Genomic DNA, 24,794 nt, shown 5'->3' with positions numbered 1-24,794 from the left:
GGGAGTGGGAGGGCGGGGAACGTCGCCAACGGCTCCGCGCGCCCGCAGTGGGGCGCGTGCGCATGCGGCCCGGGAGACCGTTGGGTGCCGGCAGAGGGCGCACGCGCGGCGGGTTCTCCGGTTCCCGCCCTCACGGCCCGCGCAGCCTCCGTAGGCTCCGGGAAGAGCGCGGGAAGGGAGTGCGCGGGTGGCGGTGTCGTCTGGAGGGCGCTGCGTCCATCCAGGGGGAACCGAAGAGGAAAGGAGAGTGGGGACGCTCGTCATCGTCGAAGCGAGGCCTCTTCGGGACGTCTTCCGGGGTCTCGGCGCCGGCCGGGGGGACTACTCCGCCGCCTGAGCGGCTTCACTGCCACCAGCCGTACCCGCGGGAACTCCTCGCGACGCGCCTTTGGACCTAATTAGGGACTGTCCAGACCACTGTCTGCCTGCAGTTCCCACCCCCCCCCGACCCCCCGCCAAGCCTCAACCGCCAGGGGAGCTAGGGTCGTGAGGATGCTAGGAACAGTCACATCGTTGTCCTTTGCCTGCCTGTTGTCGGCACGTACGAAAACTACACCGAAAGTCCTTAATCCCCACCCTAACCCACTGGGGTCAGTAGTCTGATTCTGCCTTTTTATGCTGAGCAAACCGAGGCCAGAGCTTAAGGGACCCTCCCGGGCTCCAGAGTGGGAAGGTGGCTTTGAGCTGGGACACGCCAGCCTCGGAGGCCTGAGATCCGGGTGGTGTCCTGCTTGTCAGAGGTGGGCGTTGGGAAGGCGTCTAGACTCACATAAGGTTCCTGCCCAAGCCGGCCCTGGCCGCCCTTCCTGCCTCCCTCTAGGGCCAGCCCCGCTGATCTGGCTGCTGGGGGGCGGCGGGGGGCGGGGGAGAGCTTCAAGCAGAGCCGCCGGCCACGTCGGCTTTGGCGTCTGTAACGTTGGGCGCTACCGACCACCTTCCTGGGACTTGGACCGTTCTACTGGCTGGTTTCTTCGGCCGCGACGCCTCCCTTCCCTGCATGCTGCTGCTCAGATCCCATGGCAGTCTTTGGGGTTTCCACATGCCCCTTAGGAGTTCCTCGCGGTTCTAGGTCTGTTCCGCCCTCTGGGTGATCTCCTTCAATACTGTGGCTGCTGAGATCTCCGCACAGGTGATTCTTGGAGGAATCCACATAGCCCGGCCATCCTTCTGTGTCCAGCTGCTTTGTGGATTTGGCAAAGGTACTTTGACAGGTCCACAACCGAACGTGTCAACTTCTACTCAGACTGGCGTGGCCTGAATCACCTTCCGAGTGAAACCGAAGCCCGGGTTCTGGTAGTTGTTGAATCTTGCTCTTCTCTGCACTGGTCTCCTGGATTATTCTCGAATCCAGATTTCACTCTGTGGTATGTTTGTTCTAAAACACTTACCCACTACCCGTTGGTGGTCGGTTGGGATCAAGTCATTGCCATCTGGCCTTAACCTAGGTTATACCTAGGCATGCCCTAGGTTCCGCATACACTTCATGGGATTGGGAAGCTCCCTGAGACCTGAGATCAATTTAACAAACACTGAATACTTCTGTTGAATGCGGGACTCCAGATGGACTATAACAGTATCTGCATTTTAGACTGCAGCCCCAGGGAGTGGGCAGGAGGGAGAGAAGGAACTTCAATCTAGTGATGGTAGGGCACCTAGAGAAGGGGAGGATACTTTATTCATTGACATTCTGTTTCTGCCATCGAAACAAGCTCACAGCGTCCGCCACATGTTGAATATGAAGGAAATGTTTTTAATTGCACTTGGTGAGCAAAAAATTGTCTACACACACGAATGTTTGGCTTTCAATTCTCTTTGACTCCTTATCCCATCAGATCGTGAGACCATTATCAAAGCAATTCTGGTAATGAAACTGCAGTCACCTTTGACACTCTCTTCGAGTTACCTGCCAGCCAGTCAGCTGTCTCAAGTCATCTTCCTCCAGATCACTTCCTTTTCATTCCCAGGCAAGCACTATCTGGGATTAACAGGAACCACTTCCTAACTGGCCACCCCGCCTCTAGTCTGCCCCCCCCCATTCTAGTCCTTCCTGAAAATGACTAAGTGGATTTTCCTAATGTGTTTCTTTGTTGATTAGTCTTCAGCGGCTCTCCACTCCTGACCAAATTAAGTTGGGGCTCTCATCACTGTGGACCAGTTTACCTTCCAACTTTCCTCCTTCCTTCCTTTATATACGCAACACACAGAAGCCTTACGCAGGCAGGCCTTGTGCCTTCCTGACTCCAGCAACAGGGACCATTTTCCCTGCTCCTGTCTCATCTATTAAAATCCTAGTTATTCTTCACAGCCTGGCTTAGGCGGGACTGGGTGTATAACAAAGGACAGGAGCTTTTGAATTACTGAGGCCAAGTGCTCTCACCTGAATATAGAGGTAATAATCCTCCTATCACGAAGTCACGGTATAAAGCAGATAACATTTGTTAATCATCTTGGCACAGTAATCTTTCCATCCTACTAACGTTCGCTGAACCAGAATACCTTGTGTGTCCCCCCACCCCCAAACACATTCTAAAGTTCACACAAATGATAGTTTATGTAAAAATTTATTTGACCAAAATGTAGAAAAAGTGATACTATTACATATGATACAGTTGCAAGAATCTAAATGAAAGGTGTGCGTTTTATTTAATTGCACAATTTGCTAGTGTACCTTCTGGGTAGTGTGATGCTTAATAAATAGGAGTGAGGGGCAGAGAATCTGGATAAGCTAGAAGCAGGGTGATTTTGTCAGAATTGTAAACTTGAGTTGGCCCCCACACTGCTGGGGAATGTGGAATGTTTCAGCTCTGAGATGTTACCCCAGAAAGCAGAAAGACAACAAAGCCAAAATGCAGCTGTGCCTACAAAATGCTCCATATCCAGTTTAATCAGGAGTTTCTTGGTCTTTCATTAACTTGGTCCTGAAGAAGGAATTAAAGTCCTACATAAGTAAATCTTCAGTTTGCTATTCCCGGAAGTATACAGGAGAGGAAGCGAGGCCCATTGCTTTATCTGTACTTTGCTGTCAGAGAGGACCCTTCTGCCCAGTAGTTGTCAGCATTGCTCAATTATTGATGGCTCGCAGTCTTTTTGATAGGACTTCTCTGAATGAGACTGAATTCTGCCACATTCATTCCTGCTAAGCAGATGGTCTCAGATCAGAGCAGACAAGCATGGGTCATTATTGGAATAAGAGATCTGCTCCTCAGAGAACCTCAGAATGAAAGAAACCTGCAGAGGAACATAGGATCTATCCAGAAAATATCTGGGTACTTATTACGATGATTTCCCAAGCATTCTCATACTACCTGCCCAGAGGATGTTTGTTCTGCATGGTGGTGTGTGGGAAAGAGCCAGGATGATAAGGTTGATCTATGGTTTATGACTTCCCACAAGGCAAGCCCTCTTCCCCCTCCTCCCTTTTTTTATGCTCTGGATGGAAAATCCCTACCCATTTTAATGGGATGGTCCCTGGCTACCTGTCGTGTGACCAACAGTGGCCCAGAAGGTTATGTATTCTGCGGCCTTTTAAGTTTACCTGTGACTAGACACTGGAGTTGTTTTTTGAAAGTAAAAGTTTGTCTATTCTCCCAGGAACCAAACGCCCTCAGTCTCTATAGGCGTATGCTCAGTATGAAATACCCTGCCTACCTTATGAATAAATGCAACTTAAAGATAAAAATAGAGCTGAAAAAGCTGGTGCCATTTGAAAAAAGGAAGGAATGAGATTTAACGGGGTGCTCAAAGCTTCTCTGATACAAAATATTTGGTCACGTACTCATAATTTGCTTGACATTTCCAGCAAAGCGAAGATTTCAATAGCAAAAGAAACTTCTTACAAGAGAAGAGAAAGACACAGAGCTCTGGAGTTTCTGTTGGAACAAGACTCTTCTGTTTTGGTTATATACAGTTAAGTTCGTTTAGTGTCTGATCCAGTGTCTGATGTAAGCCCACATTCTCTTCTTTGGCCTGGGCAAGTTTTTCTGGTGAGGATTAAGAGTGGGGGGAAAAATAAATTAATAAGCATCTAAAATTTTGTTAAGAGAAAAAAAAAAAAAAAAAAAGCTTCTAAAACCCCACACCGTCAGAGTGAAAGTCATAGCGGAGAAAGTACTCCACATTTAATTATAGCAGAACACCGTCTAATAACAGGGTTTGAGTATCAAATACGGGAGTCAGATACGGTTTTGAGATAAAACACAGAGTCTTCAACTAAATTTGAACTTCAGGTACACAACAAATAATTTTATAGTACAGGTCTATCCCAAATGTTGCATGAAATATACTTAGGCCAAAAAACTATTCATTGCCTATCTGAAATTCACATTTAACTGGGTGTCCTGTGTTTTAACTTGGTAAATCTGGCAGTCTAGAGTTAGAACACCTGGATGTAAGCCCCAGCCGTCCCTCTGAAATAAGGCATTTAATCTTGCTACATCTCCGTTTCCCCGTCTGTCAAGGATAACGACAACAATGTGTGGTGTGGGAATTATCATAAGGAGATAATAAATGAGACACCCTACAGAACTTCTGAAGTGCTACACAAACATCAGATCTGGGAAACAGGACATTTCTCCCCTAGTGCCAGTTTGGTGGCCTTTGGTAGGAAACTATAATCCTGAAACCCGTTTTCTCCTTTGGAGCTTCTGGGAATGGCCATTTAAATTCCAGGCATAATTGTGTTTTTGTGTCCGTGTGTCCACAGCAATGTAGTCAAACCCCAGAGAAATGCAGCATGACTAAAATCTAAGTCAGATTACGGGTGAATTATTAAATGACCGAGCTGATAAAATAAAAAATTTAAAAACTAAAACAGCGAGATGCCATTTAGAGCTATGCGTGACAGAGCTCAGGACAGAACCGGTTTGCAATGAGTGATGGCTGATAAGAGGACTAGGCCAAGAATCATTAAAATACTGGAGGAAAGCAAAATGCCTCCTAAAAATGTGATAGGATCAGCTTGGACATTTTCAGAAAGGGAAAAAAAAAAAGGCTGCGAAGGTGGCAACCTTTCAACTACAACCGCTGGGCCTTTCATCCGATGAGGCCCTTAGAACCTCAAGTTGCTACGATCTGGGCGGATTGTGTCAGAAAGGAAGAGTGACCTGGGCCCGACTAATCTGGACGGACGGCGCCGGTTCGGCGTGAGCCAATGTCTCCATTGTCTCTCCTAATGTTTACCAACCAAGACATCGCTTTTTTTTGCAGAAAAGTGAAGCGGCTCGTTCAGGGTCCCACGGCTGAAATGGCAGGGCTGGGATTCAAACCCAGGTCTCCCCACTACAGATGCTGACCTCAACTCACCGCTTAGATTCCCTGGCATCTACTTTGTGGTAGGTGTGAGATAACATAACAGGTAGTCGTAGATTTCTGTAGCCCTAATCTCTCTACATGAGGCTCCACCTAGTTGCTTAGTTAAGCTGAACGACTGGATAAGCAGGGCTGCAGTTATTTCAAAGGGCGGAGGATACCTAGGTCTGGAAAAGTCCCAGGAACAAATATACACAGAGAGAAAACACAAAACACCCACACCCCTTCATAGGCTAATTTTCCCAGGGGCGTAAGTATGGCAGTGTGTGAGGGGAGTGGTTTATGCAAAAATTCAGGGGGGATGATAGGACACCAGGAAGAGGCTGGGAGTAGAAGGGTGTGGGTCGTTTAAGGGAGATGGACTTTGGAGGGGTGAATACAAAGAACCCACCTGAATAAGAAATTACAGGCTGAGGAATAAGCTACAGTGACAAAAAAAATCGATCTAACTGGAGATTTTCCTGCCACTCCCAGGTTCAAGGGGCAGTCTACAAGACTTGACACTAACATGTCAGTGTTTCTGGGATAATTTGGGGGTGGGTACAGAGAAGTGGATAAAAATATTTGAAATGTGCATTCTTATGGAAAAATGTATGAGCTTTTGGTCACTTTCAGTGTGACCTCTTAGTACCCACAGGCTAATTTTTTTGTTTTTTTAATATACCCACAGGCTAACTTTATGAGTGCTCACCAAACCAAGGCAAGGTTCCTGGTTCTTGTTAAATCAACTATGAGGAGATGTTAGCATCTCAGGCAACCTTGTTTGGAACTCAGGATGCATCCTTTCTCTTTGTCTGGCTTCCAGCAGCCTCCACTCCCTTTCCCTGCTAATGGGATGCTCTTTAATTCCTTGTATAGTTGTCTTCTAAGGGCAGGGTATAGAGGTGAGGTTCCCTGGTGAACTTCCTCCCAGGACTGGGAGGGCTGGATACATGTCCCGTGAACAATGAAGATATAGGGGACCCTAGACACCATTCTCAGAGAGTAACAGAGAGAACACGTGTGAAAAGGCAGAATAAGGAGACCACAAAATGCCATTGCCGCTTTTTGAATCCGTAGATCAAAACCCGCTCAAGAGTAGCCTCTTTGTAGACACGAGCCTGCCAGTTTTTGCACATTCTGCTGACTCTATTAAGCTGCTTAAGAGGTCGGATGAGTCTCCATTCAAAAACAATTTCTATTTAAGGAAAAACTGCTTATCGGCACGCAGATATAGTTCGCTAGCAACATATTTGAGAGCTCATGCCAAATTGGCGTTTGTTTTCATATCGTCGGAAAAGAATCATGTGGGCTTAACTTTCTTTTTGAAATGAGCTCTTCATTGGAACCACCCACTTTCTGTTGTAGCCACGGTCCAGGGCATCACAGCTACGGCTCAAAAGCGGCAAGGGAAGAACATGACAATGAGAGGGCCTGGGCATGAGGAGGCCTGTCTTTATTTCAGTCACACAGTCACACAGTCACAGACACAGCAGAGGAAGGCTTGAAAGACCAAACCAGGAGGCAGACCACTGGAGCTTCGAGAAGCCCACGGGACTGTAGGCACCACAGTGAGAAGGCAAACTTCAGTATTGCTAGGACAGAGGGCGGCACCCCAGCTCCCTCTTAGAGAGAGGTCATGTCGTTGAGAGCATGGTCCAGTTCCTCGCTGATAGCTTTGTACTTGAGCTTCTGAGCATATAGCTCATCTAGAGGGCGGAGGTCCCCAGGGAGACAGTTCGGAAGAAGAGGTACAGGGGACAGAACATGAGGGTCGGAGTGGAGTGCCACAGATGAACAATGACAGGAAGGAAACAAAAGTGAGAAAAGAAAGCATGAACTGAAAGAAAGCTGTGTCCTATGTCAAACACATGAGAAAACAAAAGATCAACGGAGAGGTTTCCAAGTGGTTTGGGGCCCTGCAGGGGATTAGCTATAACCAACCTTTGAAAGAATGGAGACTAGAAATGGACACAGTGTCTACCCCCAACCTCCCACCCCAGGTTATTTCTGACTTTCAGTGATGTCACCCAGTCCAAAGGTTAAATATACTTTGGAACGGGGGGATTTTTCCCTTATATGGAAACCTCACCTCCCAAACCAAACACTGGACACACGGTCTGGGGAATAAGTTCTGTACCCTTTCTGGGTGGGAGAGATGGTTTTAGGAGATGTTTGAATCCCAATATTCTGGAATTTCCTGGTTATTTTATGAAGAATGCGGGACAGAATTTTTTTTTTTTTTTTTTTTTTTTTTTTAAGTTGGAACTCTTCAAGAAATTCTGGGATATGTGGGCACCAGACTTGCAGACTGGAGTCTTTATTCAGTCTCTACATTCTCTATGCTTCCATTTTCTCATACTGTGATAAACTCTTGAGCGCTCTGGGAGAGAGCTTCTGTAAAAATGTAAGGCATTTTAAAAATGCAAGGCGTCTCTCAGGAATGAGCAAATTGAAGGAAATTCTGAAGACTTTTAAAATCAGCCATATTTGGGCCTCCGTATTCACATGTGGAGCTAATTAAGCATGAGATCTTTTAGTTCTTGAGAAGTGGCGACCCAAGTCTGAATTTGACTTGCAGGGTCCTGTCCCGTGCTTCTGACCTCCTGCTGTGCCCTCACCCTGCACTTCACTTTCCTAAGAGGAACAAAGCCCAGCTCAGCCCCTCCACAGACTCCTCCCACTTGCCAGGAGATTGTCCTGCAGGGGGAGGCCGAAAAAATGCAATGACATGGCAGTGTCATACCTTCCAGGTCATCAATGGTCTTTTCCAGTTTTGCAACCGTTCTCTCTGCAAATTCAGCACGGGTCTCAGCCTGGAGGAAAAGAAAGGAGTCCCTAAGACGGCTTCGCGACCAGCCCCAAGAGAAACTTGAACTAGCCGGGTACGGTCACGCTCACCTCTTTCAGTTTGTCGGACAAAAGTTTAATTTCTTCTTCGTATTTATCCTCCTTTTCAGAATACTGCGGGAGAAACCAAAGCAGTACTTTAAAAAAGGGGGGGACCAAAAAAGAAAGGAAGAAAGGAAACAGAAAAAAAAAAGAAAAGAATGTAGGTTCTCTGCTCCTCAGAGAAAAGCGTGTGCTTGAAGCGCCACGAACACGCCTGGGAGGCCGAGTGGACACAGCAGCACCTTTCCGGGCAGAAGAGATGGGCACAAAACTGAGGAGCGCATCCGTAGGGGAGCCCTCTGGGATGGAACCTGCGCACTCTCCAGTCTCCCAGCCTCAGGCCTGAGATCGCCCCCTGCCCCAGCACGGCATGCTCCTTTCCCCGTCACTACATGTCAGAAATTATTTTTGTTTCGCCAGGTTCAACTGAGATCAGCACTAGCTAACCTTTATAGCTGCTTGCTCCGTTGCCAGATATCCCCAATCCCATTTTACAGATGAGTAAGGAGTCATAGAGAGGTTAAGTAGTTTGTCTAGGGTCACATGGCTAGGAAGTGACCAAGCCATGACTGGAACCTGACTCTGGAATCTGAGCTCCTGGCAATCATCATGCTTTATAGCCCTTTGACACGTCACCTGCTTGTAACACATTTCCCAACTTTCCAAGGTCCCTCTGTTGGGAGTCTTCAAGCACTGTATTACAGGGCCAGTCTCTTCAACTCAACGAGACTCTGAGCCCTTGAGGAGCAGAAGCCATATCATCGCTGTTACATCTATCCCCATGGCCCAGGACAGCATTTGGCACCCACACATAAGCTACATTTGCTCATCAAATATCTTAGTATCCATGTCAGTACTAATGACACGGCGCTAAACAAGACAGATACGCTCCCTGTCCTTAAAACTTTCAGTCTGGCAAGGAAGGCATATCGTTAATTGAGTAATTATGACCAACACGATGAACCACACGATAGGAAAAGAAGTAGGCGGGGCTATACAGCCAAGAAACCCCTAACCTAGATGTTCAGTGCAACTGGAGGGCCCTGGGGTGCGGGGGGCGGGGGGTAGGGTGAGGAAGAAATAAAGATGGGTAATTCACAGGTCAGGCCACGAAGGGGTGTGTTCATTCCTGATGCGGTTCTCTCCGGTAATGACTGCTTTGGATACCATTTCAGCCTAAAAAGCCCAATTCCACCTCTCATATCTGCTGCTTGACCTGTTAGAGTGTATTTCTGGGGGATCCAGGGGAATCATTTGAGAGTGAGGCTCTGTATTTATACAATTATGCTCAGCTCTCCCTAGGAAGTGCCTGACCAGGGACCAATCTCATATTCCATCTCCATCCTTGTAGAAGGTGGGGGCGAAGGTGGCACCAAGACCCCACCGAAGAAGGAGTCTAGCCACTGGACATCTCTTTTTATGGAGGGAAAAACCTTGTGGCTGGGCAGCAAAGCTACTGTTAGCAAACACAGGTCAGATCCCTGAGACCCTGGGCATGCTCCCGTGTTCCTTGGGGGGAAGCAAAGAAAGTCCAACAAATCACCAACTCAAGCCGGCCACCAACCTTCTCAGAGGCAGCCTCGAGTGATTTCAGATTGTTCGTGACGTTCTTGAGTTCTTCTTCCAGGTCACCACATTTTCTGTGCAGAGAGACAAAGGAATCTGGCGCCCTATCCACCCTCATAGCAGGCAATTCCCCTCAAGGTTTTCAAAAAGGAGGAATCCCCGCTGCCCAGGGCCCCCAGAAGGAATGCGGGGGAAAAATGTTAATGGCTTTTTCTGAGCCGGAGTGCTGTGCACTTATCAAAACCCTGTCGTGGCTGGCAAGGGCACAGCAGGCCGAGGAGTATTTGGAAGGTTTGTAAAGCACTCCTGGGCTCTCGCCAGGGGTGAGGCAACTGGGACTTGTGAAATCTGTGAATTATGAGGCTGACTCCAGAAGGTGCAACAATGCCATGGAGCACGGGAGGAGAGAGCAATCGGTTTGCACCCGACCCTCCGGGAGGCAGGCTCGAGAACGGATCCGCCGGATTCCCCTCTCTCAGCGTGGCGGGATGCTCCATGGAGCTGGATTCCTCACCCAAGACCAAGGGGAGACATTCTTGTTCCCCCAGAGCTTGCGTGACTGTGGTCAAGCTTCTCACCTTTCCTCCCCCAGGAATGTGTCCCAGCCAAACAATGACATCAGGGACAAGGCAGTGAAACACGACAGGGAAGCCTGCCTTTCAGAGGCAAATGTTCTCTTAAGAAGGCACAGCTTCCTGAGATCATCCTCTCTGGGAAAATAGGACTTCCCGGCCTCTCTGCTCCTGCCTGTCTCACTCCTATTTCCCAATACCTTTGTGGGAAGAGTCAACACGTAGACAAGCGCTTCCCAGGGCAGTTAAGAACAGACACCCTGTCAGCCATGGGGACGAGGAGCAGGGGCTGAGCTCTGAGTCCCTGATGCCCCTCCACTTGGCTTGAGCACTGGCCTTACCAAGTCGGAGTCAATACCCAGTGCAACCAACTCCCTCCCGCTCCATCCCTCTCAGTCCCGCTCTGCCACTCACAGTTCGGACACCTCTGCGCGCTCCTCCGCCCTCTCCAGCTCGCCCTCCAGGATGACCAATTTACGAGCCACCTGCAGACAGAAAGGACCAACTGGGACCCCAACAACCACGTCTAGGAGGATGCCCCCCTCCCCGCTTGCAGACGGTGAGGCCCCTCCCCAGACCATCTGTGAAGACTCTGGCCCCGGAGGGAGGCAGACAGGAAGGGAAGCAGACCACGGAGGCCAGCAGGAGAGCAACAGAACTTTCAAGGTCCCCAGACCCACAGGATTCCCAATGTCAGCCAAACTGTGCCAAAGCACCCGGCTGCGGGACAAAACGTGATCTGACCAGTGGGTCTCCCTACCAAGTCAGACAAGTGCCACAGAGTTCCCCGGGACTTTCTAGCATTGCGGAAGATCGTCTCCTAGCCGAGTGGCCATCTCTGGAAGAACAGACGTGGACGCAGAAGGACAGCTGCCCCAACCAGGCATTTCCTTCAGGCGGCCCCGGGGCTGCCCCGCTCACCTCCTCGTACTTGCGGTCGGCCTCCTCGGCAATGTGCTTGGCCTCTTTGAGCTGCATCTCCTGAATTTCCATCTTTTCCTCATCTTTCATGGCCCGGTTTTCTATCACCTTCATTCCTCTGCAAGGAGCAACTTTGTCATTACCGCCGCCCCCCCCCCCCCACCAGATCACCACCCTCGTATACCTCCAGACACCTGCTCATCCAAGCACCTCTCTGATGCCCACCAAGAACCTGTGCTCCGCACAGAAGATTGCAGAGGTGTTCTTCACTTCACCTTGGCCTTCACCTTCACAACTGCCCCACGAGGCAGGAACCTCATCCCCCACTTTGCAGAGGAAGAAACGGAGCCACAGGGAGGCCAAGTAACCTGCTCAAGGCTGCGTAGCTAGTAAGTGGCAGAGCCGGGACTCAAACCCTGGTGATCTGGCTCCAGATCCTCAGCTCCCATCCTCTACGGCCCCTCACCGACTAGTAACAAGCGCGGACACGCCAACGGTTACCACAATGGGATGAGGGGTCTGGGCCAGGGCAGCTGTGGGAATGACGAGTTCTGCTGCACTGGGGGAGGAGGTGTGTATGCGTCCTGGGAGGCTTTCCAAAAGAGAACACGGAAACCCCAGGAGCGTTTCAAAAGCAGGAGTGAATGGAAGCCAGAAAGAGGAACGGGAAGACCAGGTAAGACGCAGGTACCAACAAGGTGAGGGGTGAGGACGGCCCGATCTGAAGTGGATGCGTCCAATTTGGAAAGGACAGTGTCCCGGGGACAGCTGGAAATGTGCAATGCAGCTGGCTTACCAGGAAACGAGCTCACTCTGGCCCGCACTGCTCGGAGTGCACTAGGGCAGCTCAGATACCCCGAAAGAGGCCAACCCAGGACGACGTATTGATGTGCGTCATGCCTGCCCAGAGTGGAGGACCGTATATATCTTGCTGTTTAATAAATACTTCCATTCGGGCTGTCGCTCCCATTCCTCAAAACACCCTTCCCATCTGTACAGAGCCTTAACCTCCGTGGACGGGCAGACTTGGAAAACCTTTGCAGCTCTGGAGAGATCAAAGTGGCTTGCCCAACGATTAGTACGTGGCTGTGGAAGGACTGGAATCTAGACCCTCCAGCTCCCAAGTACAGAATTCTATCAAAACTAGCCTTCTCCAACGAGGGGGTCACCAAAGGCCTCTGGTGACATGACACAAGTAAGTGGGTTTGGTCAACTCCTGGAAGGGAGACATCTGGCCAGGCTGGTCTGACTGTGAACGCAGGCAGCGGCTAACCCAGGCCCCAGGCACAGCCCCGAGCAACTTGTGGCCGGGCCCTTCACCCTTCCTGGCAGCCGCAGCTCAGCCTCCGCGAGCGTGCCCAAAGTTCCCGTCTGGGCAACCAGCAGAGTCAATTTCCAAGACTCCCCAAGTAGTTTCTAATCTCCGGTGTATGGGCCACAACAGCACCATCCAAAACGAATCCTCTGGAGGGGTTTATACCAGGAAACCACCGTGGACCGGCCAAACGAGAACCCTGCTGCGATCGTGTGGCAGATACAGAATGACCACTGGCCCGGCCCACACCATCACCGCACAAGGGACCCATTTTCCACCGCGCAGAGACGGCTGCTTCTGTGAATTACACAATCTGCCCTCAGTCCTCCAGAGCCCGCGCCGAGGCGTGCAGAGTTATCCTGCTCCGGAGGAAAGAGCATCCCGCCAGAGCCCCGAATGCATGCCACAGAGGTGGTTTGCATGCGTCCCTGACATACAGTTGTCACTGCCCAGCAGCCTGAAGCCTGCCTGGTGGCACGGTTAACCAGCATCCATGCACGCGGCCCATTTCGAGGGTGGCCCATCCCCCCCCTCCCATCCCCCCCGGAACTTGATATCTGGAGGTGACCAGCGAGATGAGATGCACAGTGGCTTTCAGAGGACACACGAAGCGGCACTCTGCGCACCGGTCTCCGGTGACAGTCCTACTTGCAAGTCTTACATCTACCCATTTTTTAAATTTCCTCTAGCGGGAGTTTCCTTCACAACCACCAGGATGACAAACGCCCCTACGCGGCGTGGCAAGGTGCTGCCGTGCATGGTCTGTGTGTGCACGCGCATCCACACCACCCGCATTCGGTCTCACCCCGGCTCTGGGAGGTCAGCCCCGCGGCACAGTCCCCGCTTCCGAGAAGCCAATGCCGAAGCCGCCAGGCTGGAAGCATCCTCACCTCTCGCTCTCATCTGCGGCCTTTTCTGCCTCCTCCAGCTTCTGCAGGGCTGTGGCCAGTCGCTCCTGAGCCCTGTCCAGCTCCTCCTCAACAAGCTGGATGCGTCGATTGAGAGCGGCCACATCTCCTTCGGCCTGGGGAGATGAGAGGTGCAGCCGGGTTAAGAAGGAAAAGGCCAGACGGCACCAGGAGTCCCCAGTGCACGCGGCACTCGTCCCTCGGTTACCACGCCTCCTCTGACAAAGCCCACCGGGAGTGCAGGTGGTTAAGGGATTCACGCTCCCATCTGGAGATTTCTGTATGATCTTCCCTGAAAATGTTCGGAAATTTCCACCACTCTGTGACAAAGGTGTGCATCCCAGGATGGGTCGGGCAGCCAAGTCAACACAGAAGAGAAGAGTATACACCACAGGAGGTGAGAAGACCGTGCTGGCCTCTCTGGGATGCCTAGACAGTAAGGCCACCGGTGCCCTGGCCCCACCCTGTCACATAAAAAGCACCGGGGGGTGGCGGGGGGTGGCGGGGGGTGGCGGGGCACCTGGATGGCTCAGTCCAGTAAGCAGCCGACTTCGGCTCAGGTCATGATCTCACGGTTCGTGAGTTAGAGCCCCACGTCTGGCTCCCTGTTGGTTCACTGAAGCCGGCTTGGGGCGCTCTCTCTCCCCCTCTCTGCCCCTTCCATGCGTGCTCTTTCTCTCCAAATAAATAAACTTTAAAAATAATACATAAATAAGTAAAATAAAAAGCTCCGCTCCCAGTCACCTCCACAGCAAGATAAATGCAAGCATATGGAAGCTTCAGTTAAATGTTGGCCACACAATGTGAGGGAGGAGGGCAGCAGGGTCCAAACACCACCTTGAATGAGGTCTGGCCCAGAGATGACGGGACAGACAGATGTTAAGGAAGGAAGGAAAGAAAAGTTGGTTACAGGCACGAGAGGGATGTCTGAACAGGGATACTGGCTTTTCAAGGTATTTTCACCTACAAGGAAGGGAAAATGGTGGCATACATAAAAGCAGAAACTCCAGGCTCAGAAAGTGCTAGGTCAGAATCCCCGTTCTGCCGATGCGTAGCCATGTGGCATCAGGCAGGTTGCTTCACTGCTCTGAACCACCCCATCCTGGTCCCGGCACCATGAAGACCCATAACTGAAGGGTGTGGCAGTGACTGTACCCGGCATGTGGGAAGTCCCACAAAAGGACAGCTCTTACCGCCATGATTTCACCTCACTTAATCCTCTAGTGTTATAGGGCCACCTGGGTGGCTCAGCCGGTTAAGTGTCCGACTCTTGATCTCTGCTCAGGTCACGATCACACGGTTCGTGGGTTCGAGCCCCATGTTGGGCTCCGCGCTGTCAGTGAGAGCTTTGGGATTCTCTCTCTCCCTCTCTCTCTGCCCTTTCCTTACTCTCGCTCACTGTCTCTCTCAAAAGTAAATAACTTAAAAAAAAACCCCCTCCAGCATTTTACGGTGGGGAAACTGAGAGGTTCAGTTAGGTGAAGTGATTCTGTTCAATGTCACAGAACTGGTGAGAAATGGTCTCACGAACCCCAGCCCCCCGCAAGATCTTCCCTTGTTAAACCCGAGTCCTCTGGGGCTTCGAGGCCAGCCACCCTCAGGAAGAAATACTAAAGAGTCGGTGAGATTTGACTCAACTGAGGGAAGACGTGTTAAGCTACACTGGCTTCTTCATATCAAGACAAATAATCTCTGAATGGGGAAAGCCATAAAAATTAGCAGGAAACCACTGCCTTCCCTCTGAATTTTTTAAAAATATTTTTCTACCAGTTTGTGCTAGATTTGGTTTTATTATTAATTTTTTTAATGTTTGTTTATTTTTGAAAGAGAGACAGAGCCCGAGCAGGGGAGGGGCAGAGAGTGAGAGGGAGACAGAATCCGAAGCGGGCTCCAGGCTGAGAGCTGTCAGCACAGAGCCTGACGTGGGGCTCGAACCCACGAACTGCGAGATCAGGAACTGAGCTGAAGTTGGACGCTCAACCGACTGAGCCACCCAGGCTCCCCCCCCCCCACTGCCCCCTGAATTTATACAGCAAAAAAATGGAGTAAAAGAATGAGGCCAGAGATGCTGAAAAACACAGAGAATCAGGAAACTTTTCTCAGCTCCAGAGTCTTAGCAGCAGATGGAGAGAAACCTCCCACAGGTGTCTCTGATCACAACTTCCTCTGTTAAAACCACCGATGAACTATTTTAAGAAACTCACCCACCCCTTCCAATGAGTGGGTGCCTTTTATTCTTTCTGATGACATGATTCTTTAACTCCTTCAGCAACAGGGCAGGAATTGATTTTTTCCCCCCAACAGTGTTTTAGCACATTAGCAAAACCTCATCATCAGCACCACTACCTAATTCCAGAACATTCTCATCACCTGCCCCCCAAAAGAAACCCCATCCCCGCCAGCAATCAAGGAATTGCTTTTTAACATCAAACAAAGGTGCTTGACTCATGAATTGTCTTCAAAAAAATAAAAGCGAGGCTTTCTTTACGTGGGGAATTCTGAGTCCTGATAACCATGCTTTTGGCACACTTTCAACCGCCTGGAATTGAAAGAACGCTGATACATAGGAGGATATCCATCCATACATATATATGTATTTTTGAAAAACTGCTAGTCACTGCTAGTCATTTTGGGCTCCACCCCTTCCTGCAATCAAAGCTTCTACACTCTACAAAGGATTTCCCTTATAAGGTAAAAGAGGCTTGCTAGATACATGTGGCAAAGGAACAGGAAGATGTCGGTTAATCACACAAAAATCTAAACGAAACCAGCTGTCGGGAGGAGACCCAGAAGTCTGCCACACGCCGGCTCTTGGTTTTCTCCACAAGAGACCGAGAAAGGTTTTTTGTTGTGTGTTTTTGGGTTTTTCTTCCCTTCTCTGGGCTCAGTTCCTTTGCCCAGGAACTTTTCTTCAGACTTCCCCATCCTGACCAAGAGGCGCATGCTCTGAAAAGCAAACTTTTTACGAAGTCCACAACTTTCCAAAAACATCTTTCCTCCCAACTGGACTGTCCTCCTCCTATGTCTTGGCTCGAGGCTGAGGGCCATTTTTAAGCAGAAGTAATCGTCCTCCAGCGAGATGACTTGGGATGAGATCAGAGGGAGGGTTATGCCGGTTCCTTGTGTGAAAGAGGCCAAACCAGCTACTGTTTGAGGCTTGCACCAGGTTTCTGAGGCCTCTTCACGCCAGAGCAACTTACAGGATTAAACACCTCCACTCAGGCCAACACTGAAGCCGCCTGGGGCTCGCCTCCAGCCTTGACAATACACATGACACCTTTTCCACTTCTGGGGTCCTCACCCTTCCTCTCAACACTCCAGCTTTCAGGGGCCCTGGGCCCTCTCCAACTTTTTTGCACACCTAAGTCCCTCTTCCCAGCAAAGCCTTATTCTAGAATAATGCTCAACTTCCATTTTGAAGCCTACCCCACCGAGCGGCGGCTTCCCTGTGATGCTCCCACAACAGAACACTGAACCCCTCGGGTAGGCTAACCAGCCCTGTTTGTACCCCTCACCTCCATCAGACTGTGGGCTCTTCTGAGGTTACAGGGAGGGGGAAAATAAGCCCAGGAACTGAGCACCTAGTCGGCGCGCCGGATGCTCTGCAGGGAGGTTGTACTCCTGGAACCCTCCCAGCTCTCCTAGGGGGTCGGTACTGTCCCCGCTGCTTTACAGATGGGGAGACGCGTTCCTAGCGGTTAAGTACTTGACGGCGTTAGAATCCAGATCTCTCCCCAGCCCCAGGAGTTGCCACCATCTGTCCTGCCCCGAGGGGTGGTCAGAGGAAGCTGAGAGGGCGAAGAGAGCGCCTCCTCGTTCTGCCCCATTATCTGTCTCCGGCCCCGCAGCGTGGAGCGAAGGCACACAAAACCGTCTCGGGTCCAGGGCCCCGAGCTAACATTCCTAGGATCCTTTGGGAAGGCGGGGTCCCGCGGCCGTCGCTCGGCGGCCGTTCCCGCAGGGACCAGCTGGGGACGGAAAGGCCGGCGGCTCCGGGCTGAACTTCCGCCCCCCGCCGGGAGCCGACACGTCGTCGCCGCGCCCCTGGGAACAGCTGGGAAAGTTCAGCTGGAGCCGGGAAGCCGCGTAAGAAGGGAGAAAGTGCGACCTCACCCCCCCCTCCCCCGAGTCCGTGTCGGCCAGTCCAACCCCAGACAATGGAAGCTCAATGTTTCCACTCTCACTTCCCGCTCCTGGGTCCAGGAGCGGGTCCGGTCCCCCCACCCCACCCCCTACCCGGGACCCCGGCGCCAGCCCGGAGTCAGATGGCAGCGCGGCGCCCCCCCCCTACATCCCCTCCCCACTCCCGGATCGCGCATCCTCCCCGGCCCCATCCCCCTATTACTCGCCGGGCCAGCCACGCCCGATCAGGAGGCGGCGCCCCCTCCCCCGCCCCAGGCCCAGGCCCGGGCCGGACGACCGCGGAGGAAGGGGGTCTCAGCAGGCCGCCCGGGGAGGGGGGGGGCGGGGGGTGCGGGTCCGCGATCCCGGAGCGGCCAGGCCGGAGGGCGCGAAGGCGGGCTGGTGTGGGGGAGGGGGGGAGGACCGGGGAGCGCGGGAAGCGGGCGGCGCGGGGAGAAGGGGAGAAAGGAGCGCGCGCTGGGCCGGGGGGCGCGGGGCGCGGGCTCTCACTTTCTCGCGCCGCTCGCGCTCGCCGTCCAGCTCCCGCTGCAGGCCCTGCGCGCGGTCCTCCGCCTCGTCCGCCTGCTGCTGCAGGGCCTGGATCTTGCGTTTCACCGCCTCCAGGGAGTTGAGGCCGGCCATGGCGCGGAGGCGCGGAGGCGCACGCAGCGGGCGGCGGGCAGCGGCGGGCGCTCGGCTCGGCTCCGGCTCCGGCGAAAGCTGCACCAGCCGCGCCCCGGCCCCCCGAGCCTTTGCCTGCGCCGGGGCCGCCCCCGCCTCTCCCCGCCCCCGGCCCTGCCGCCGTCGGGGCGATGAGGTCACCCGGCCCGGCCGCCGACGTCAGCACCGCTGGGGGAGGGCCTGACGTCGGCACCGCTGGCCACAGCTGCTGGAAAGTGCCCCTTTTCGGGACTTATTTGGAGAAAGCGCCGGGAGGCACCGCCTCCTCCTCTTCCTCCTCCTCCTCCTCCTCCTCCTCCTCCTCCTCCTCCTCCTCCTGGCGCTGCCCGCCCGCCAGCCCGTCCGGCCCCGGGGCTCCTGCCCGGCCCAGCTGCGGGCGTCCCCATTACTGCGCACGTACGTCGGAGGCTTTCTTCTCCGTCAGCTCCAGCTTCTCCTGTGCGTCCTTCAGGTTCTCGGAGTATTTGTCCAACTCATCCTCCGTCCCCTTCAGCTTCTTCTGGAGGTGCGTCAGCTCCTCTTCCACCTGGGGACAGATGGGGGGACGCGTCAGCCTGGGGGCCACGTGCCCGAGGCGCGCCCTCTCTCTCCCTCTGAGCCTCAGTTGCCTCATCTGCAAAACAGAGATGACAACACTAGGCACCACTCTAATGCTACCTGTTAATAGGATTTCCTGGGACCAGCTGTGCTTATCTTTTGGGGCGGGGCGGGGGGGGGGGGTGGGTGGTCCCAGATGCTCTCTCGGAATCAATCACAGCTTTTGGGAAACAAGGCCTGAAACCATTTCCCAGGAACACAGGTTCAGGTTTGCATCCCAGTTTCAGGGGTGCGGCCTGCTGGTGATCCCCGGTTAGGCAGAAATAGGACTCTCATACTCTGGGCCTGGACTGTCCCCCAAGCCCCAGCCTGTGCCCCCCCCCCCCCCCGCCCAGTTCTGCCTCCTACACTGGCAGCCAGAAAAAATTTTAGAAAGTTTATGTTTGCCCTCCCCCTGCCGAGAACTGCTGTGGCTCCCCATTGCCCAAGAGAGTGGTTCTCAGACTGTCTCACAAAATACTCTGAAAGATTGAAGGGCTCAGACTCGCTCCACTTCTGTACTTGGGGGTCCTGGCCAGAAGAGAGATGCCCCCACAAAGACCATTTTCTTCGAAGGCAGAAGTTAAACCTTTAAAATTATTGCACATCTGGCTTACGTTCATTTTAATTAAAATGTCCCCTACTTCCCCCCAATTTTCAGTTCTATTTGTTTACCTTGGAGACTTGCTGCTCTCTGGGCACTCCCAGTGTGAAAAGTTCGGGTCTGTGGGATACAAACCACAGACCCCCTCGCCTCTCCCTCTCCATCGCCCTCCACCACACCAGTTAAGAGTCAGCTTTCTCCATCACCTCCAGGCTGTACCTCCCTCCCCTACCCCTAACTCTGGTCTGGGGTGGCCCGTGCTTTGATCTGACTTATGTCCCCGGTCCTGCCCATGCTCCCAGGGTGGGCGGGAGGCCCTCACTTCATCCTCCTGCTTCCTTTTCCCAGCAGGAAGCCCGGAGAGGTAGAATGACTTTCTCCAGAACACACAGCACAGGATTTGAATCCACTTCTGAACAGGCCCTTAGGCCAGGCCTGCTTTCCTGCATCCCTTTCTGACTTCCTTCTTTTCTCTAACTTCCCGAAGAAGGTATGTTAGAAAAGCTGATGTGACTTCTAGGTCAAGCTCTGAATCTGATCTGGGTTACACACTCACCCCCGAGGTGATGTCTAAAATGTGCCAGATGCTTTGTGTGTGTGTGCGTGTGTGTGTGTGTGCCCGTGCAAGTTTTTATTTTTTTAATGTTCATTTATTTATTTTGAGAGAGAGATAGCGTGCGCGCAAGTGGGGGAGGGACAGAGAGAGAGAATGTCAAGCAGGCTCTGTGCTCCGTTTCACAAACCGTGAGATCGTGACCTGAGCGGATATCAACTGACTGAACTGCCTGGGTGGGGGGGGCACCTGTGCAGATTCTTAAAAGGCCCCCTGTCCCGTCTTCAGGGCCACTGAGTGTCCTGCTGCTGAGCTAGGGAGTGGGGAGGGGAGTGGAAGGAAGGACCTTCAGGCAATAAGCCCAAAAGCCTGGCTCCAAATCCCAGCTCTATGATACCCTGTCCCCTTTTCTGACCTCAGTTTCCTCATCTGTAAAATGGAAGCCTTGATGTGGTGCTCTCTGAGTGCCCCAGTAGCTGCTGTGAAACTTTTGCCTTGACTGAGAAAATGAGCCAATTTCCTTAAAGACAGGTCAGCGTGACCCAGCGTCCACCTGACTTCCTTCTGGAAGGAGCTGTGGGGTGCAGTATTTCGTAGGTGCCACCTATGTGCCCACCGGAGCGCTCTCTTAACATGAAAGAGTGAGAACAAGTTCTGCAGCATTGGGTTCATCCAGGTGCTGAGATGGTTGAGTGTTTGACAACATTTTCCGGCAACATTTGGACAACAAGGGGCGGGGACTGGGGTAATGTGGGCAGGGCGCTATGAGGCATTTAGAATGTGCCAGGCACACTGAGGCGCCTGGGTGGCTCAGTCGGTTAAACGTCGGACTCTTGATTTTGGCTCAGGTCAGGATCTCACAGTTCAAGAGTTCGAACCCCACGTTGGGCTCTGTGCTGACAGTGCGGAGCCTGCTTGAGGTTCTCTCTCTCCCTTTCTTTCTGCCCCTCCCTCATGCATTCTCTCATAGAATGTGCCAGGCACACAACAAGTACTGTTTCACTAAAGCTCCATGTCACAGAAGGGTAAACTGAGTCCCAGAATGAGGAAGGGACTTGTCCCCGGGCCGTACAGATAGGGGCTGACTGATTCCACAGCTGCTTCGCTTGACTTGGAGGCTACCCATACCCCCTGCCCAGTGCACCCTCTTCCTGCCTACCTTCCACATCCAGCACCGATGCCCCCTCCCCTGAGCAGCCTGCCCTGCTGCCCTGGGCAGAGCCTTACTGCCCACCTTGGACCCTCCCAGCCCCTGTCCCTCCCTCTGGCCCACGCTTGACTGTTGAGGCAGGGAGCGTCCCTCCATGTCTGGCTCTGTCTCTCCCAGCCTGGGCTCCCCTGGAGTTGCCTCGGGCTGAGGTCCCTCTGAGCCCCAGTATCACTCAGCATGGCACCGGGCCCAGGGCTCCCCACGGAACCCCAGGGGAAGTGCGCGGAATGAATCAATGACACAACCCCAAACCCTTCAGCGGTTGGAGCCAGGTATGAAAAATAAATAAGACTGACAAACCGGGTTTCTTTCCGTCTGTCCGGTTTCTAAGCACAGAGTGTGTGTTAGTGTATGCACCTTGCTGGGGTCGGGGAGGGGGGGGGGGGGCGGGGCGTGGCCTTGGCCTGGCTCTGGGAGGTCTCTGACAAGTCACTTCCTTCTCTGGGCCTCAGTTTCCCTGCCTGTAAAACAGCTGGGAAGGTCATAGACTGCACACCTTAGTCTGTGTAAATGGGGCCTTAGGGCAGGGCTGAGGCAGGATGTGGGGTCAAAGGCCAGTTGTGGCGGATGTCACTGCCCTGGGAGGGGATCGGGCAGGAAGCAGGGGGGCTGGGCCTCCTGGTCCTGTTCCCACACTGGACAAACAGGGCCTAGAATTGGGATTTCGCTGCAGGGTCCCCAAGGGTCAGGCAGGCCCCACGGCCCACGCTCTTTGGCCTGCTGAAGCATAAGGCTCTCCAGGTAAGTTGAGTCCCTCATTGCCTCCTGCCTCTGTTCCCAGGCAGGACAGGCCATCCGCCCCATGGGAATGTGGCTTCTGCTTTTGGCTTCTGGAATCTTGGGTTCCATGCCTGGCCATCAGAAGGTAGCCTGTGCCCCATTTCACAGATAAGAACACTGAGGGTGCAGAGAGGGGCAGCAATGTGTCCTGAGTCAAAGTTAGAAGAAGATCCAGCCTGGATTCAAGCACGAGCCCACCCCAGTGGGTGACTTCGTGGAGAAACAAGAACAGAATAAAAATCCAGCTGAAGGTGAGAGAATCTGTCCCTGCTTTGGGGCCATACAGCTGGCTGAAGGTTCTGAGAAGCCTTTCCTTTTGAATTTGTGTCTGCCTGGGGAGATTATGCTGTATTAGTCACCCACACCTTAGTGAAAATTAGAGCCATAAACTTGCTTTTCTCAGAATCCCCAGCTAAGCATCTCATGGCAAGGGCTAAATGATGGATGGAAGCAGGCAGCTCAGGGCCAGCACAAGAGGGGCGGCTGTATCTGCCAGGGAGGGGAACCAGGAGGGAGGAAGGGAGTGTGGCAGGGAGCGCTGGGGCGGGGCTGGCTTCTCCCAATGTGTCACAGGCTCTTAGGGAAGCCCGGGGAGACTGGGGGATGGGGAGGCCCAAAGGGGAAGTAGGGTGGAGCAGGAAATAATCCTGCATTTATTGAGTGCTTACTCTGTGCGGGGCACCGGGACAAGGGCTCCACCTGCAGTCATCTCATCCTCCCATGGTCATGAGGGAAGCACCACGGTCACTTTCCTGTCTCAAACGTGGGGCCACTGAGGCACAGAAGGCTTTTGCTCCAGGGCGCCCCGTGACCGAGCTGTGAAACAGGGCCAGCTTGAGCTCACAGCCTGCCCTTTTCCCTGCCAAGCTGGCCTGGCATATGGGCTGGGCAGGGCTAGGAGTGTAGTGTCACTGTCCTGGGTGGCTCCCGGGACTTATCTGAGACCCTGATGTCCCTGAGGGCTGGACGGTTGACCCTGGGGCAGTGGATGAGCCCTGTGGGGGGCAGGGTGCTATGGAGGGAGCAGCACCCCCTTCCCTCCTCCCTCTGGCTGATCTGGCCGCCCAGACCCAGACAAATGACTTCTGCTCTGCCCCAAGCCCTGGCCTTGGGACTGCCCAGCCCAGACCCCTGCCCACTGGCCACATTAGCTCCCTGATGCACCCCTACTGCCAGAGCCTCCTGGAAAGCTCGTCTCCGGAGCTCTGAGTCCAAGGCCACTGCCTGTCACTGTCGCCCCACCTTTCCCTTCTGGGTTCACAGCAGCAACGTCAGGGGCACCTGAGATACACAGAGATGCATGGAGATTCTCAGGTTCACCCTCAAGTCTCCAACTAGCCCAGTCCCCGGACTCTCACCCGCTTCCCCCAGCAGCTGGACACAGCTGGCCCCACGACGCACCCACACTCGGCCACCCTTCCTGGGCGGTCACCAGTGTGGACCCACGGTCCACACATACCTGGGTATGCGCTGACACGGGGCCGGGGTCACCCACACTCACGCACAGCTCCACACCCTGACACACGCACATACACACACCGATAGAAACAATCACCCCAACATGCACACACACGCCAACACAAATACAGTCACCTGAACACACACACGCTCTCCCCGACACACACACATTCCATTGCTGTCATGTCAACTTTGGCACAAGCGCACGGCCTCTCGCCCGCACACACGAGCCCGCGGTGACACCACCACCAACACGCTGGGGCAGACTCACAAACACACCCTCACGTACGCTGTCGGCCACACCCCCTCCTAGCGCACACTTCCACGCTCACACCCTCGGCCCAACACACTTACGCACACCAGCTTGCACACGCGTCTGGCGCAAAGACCCCTTCCTTGCACTCGCGCTCACGCTCGCCCTCTCTCTGTCTCCCTGTCTCTGTCTCCGTCTGTCTCTCTCTCTCACTTTGCTCACACTGGCCCTGCTGGGGCCACCTCTCTCTCCCAGCTCAGGGACCCTGGAAAGACAGTGGTCCCCCTCGCTCCCAGCCAGAGCATCGCCCCCTGTCCCCCTCCTGACTCCGGGACCAAGGCTTCTGAGAGTCCCCCCCACCCCCCACCCCGGCCCAGCACCTGGCCTCCAGGCTGGGAGCAGCCCAGAGACGGCAGTGGGCGGCCAGACGCGGCCCAGCGTTCGGGGCCTCACCTGCTTGCACTTCTCCTCGGCGGCTTTCTTGTCCGACTCGGCCTGCTCGGCGCGGTCGATGGCGTTCTCCTTGTCCAGCTTAAGCATCTGCATCTTCTTCTTGATGGCCTCCATGGCTGGGCGGCGGGTGCGGGCGCAGAGGACTCTGCGGGGTAGGGGCTGCGCTGCGGGTCAGGACTGAGCGGCCCAGCGGGGGCGAGGCCCTTATAGGCTCCGGGCGCACCGCCCCGCTGCCGGGCGAGTCCTGGAGGAGGCCCAAGCCCAGGCCGCCGGGCCGGCCGCCACTCGCTTGCTCAGGAGGACTTGGCCAGCTCACCAGCCTCCCCGCAGCCCTCGCCTTATTTGGGCCTAGGATTTTCTCAAAGGAAAAAAAAAAAAAAAAAGAAAGAGCCCGACCCGTTTCCGTTTTTAACCTGCTGACACAGGTCCCTTGTGGGTGTGCGGGCACAGCATTGGCTCAGGAGGATCCTGGCGGCCTGGCCTGCCGGGCCGGCCTCACCTTCCCCATCTGTGCTTGGGGAGCATAGAAGAAGGCTTGTGCGTGGGTGCAGGGTAGGGGCCAGGTGGGGTGGGGCGGTGCCCATCCTCCCTTCTCCTCCCCTCTGGTCCAGCCTCCAGGTATGGGGTCAGGACTCCAACCCACT

General features: G+C 53.7%; 1 protein-coding gene across 4 annotated transcripts; it reads right to left on the bottom strand.

Annotated features, from left to right (window-relative positions):
- Positions 1-2,545: 2,545 nt before the first annotated feature.
- Positions 2,546-24,334, bottom strand: TPM4 (tropomyosin 4). Of its 4 annotated transcripts, none has more exons than XM_042978465.1 (9): positions 24,151-24,329; positions 18,664-18,789; positions 13,443-13,576; positions 11,238-11,355; positions 10,731-10,801; positions 9,743-9,818; positions 8,188-8,250; positions 8,033-8,102; positions 2,546-3,980 (listed from the first exon to the last, which is right to left on the bottom strand). In XM_042978465.1, exons 1-9 carry the CDS (start codon positions 24,262-24,264, stop codon positions 3,898-3,900), a joined length of 855 nt encoding a protein of 284 aa, XP_042834399.1. In that variant the 5' UTR covers positions 24,265-24,329; the 3' UTR covers positions 2,546-3,897. The 4 variants fall into 4 exon arrangements, with proteins under 4 accessions (XP_042834399.1, XP_042834400.1, XP_042834401.1 ...); XM_042978467.1 differs by lacking the exon at positions 2,546-3,980 and adding an exon at positions 6,726-6,995 and having other exon boundaries at positions 24,151-24,334; XM_042978466.1 differs by lacking the exons at positions 18,664-18,789; positions 24,151-24,329 and adding an exon at positions 18,093-18,355.
- Between the last annotated feature and the right edge of the window lie 460 nt (positions 24,335-24,794).

Source organism: Panthera tigris, chromosome A2 (genome assembly GCF_018350195.1).
Source record: "Panthera tigris isolate Pti1 chromosome A2, P.tigris_Pti1_mat1.1, whole genome shotgun sequence".
Classification (NCBI taxonomy): domain Eukaryota; kingdom Metazoa; phylum Chordata; class Mammalia; order Carnivora; family Felidae; genus Panthera; species Panthera tigris.
The sequence above is the reverse complement of the archived record's forward strand: the minus strand, read 5'-3'. Positions and strand labels throughout refer to the sequence as shown.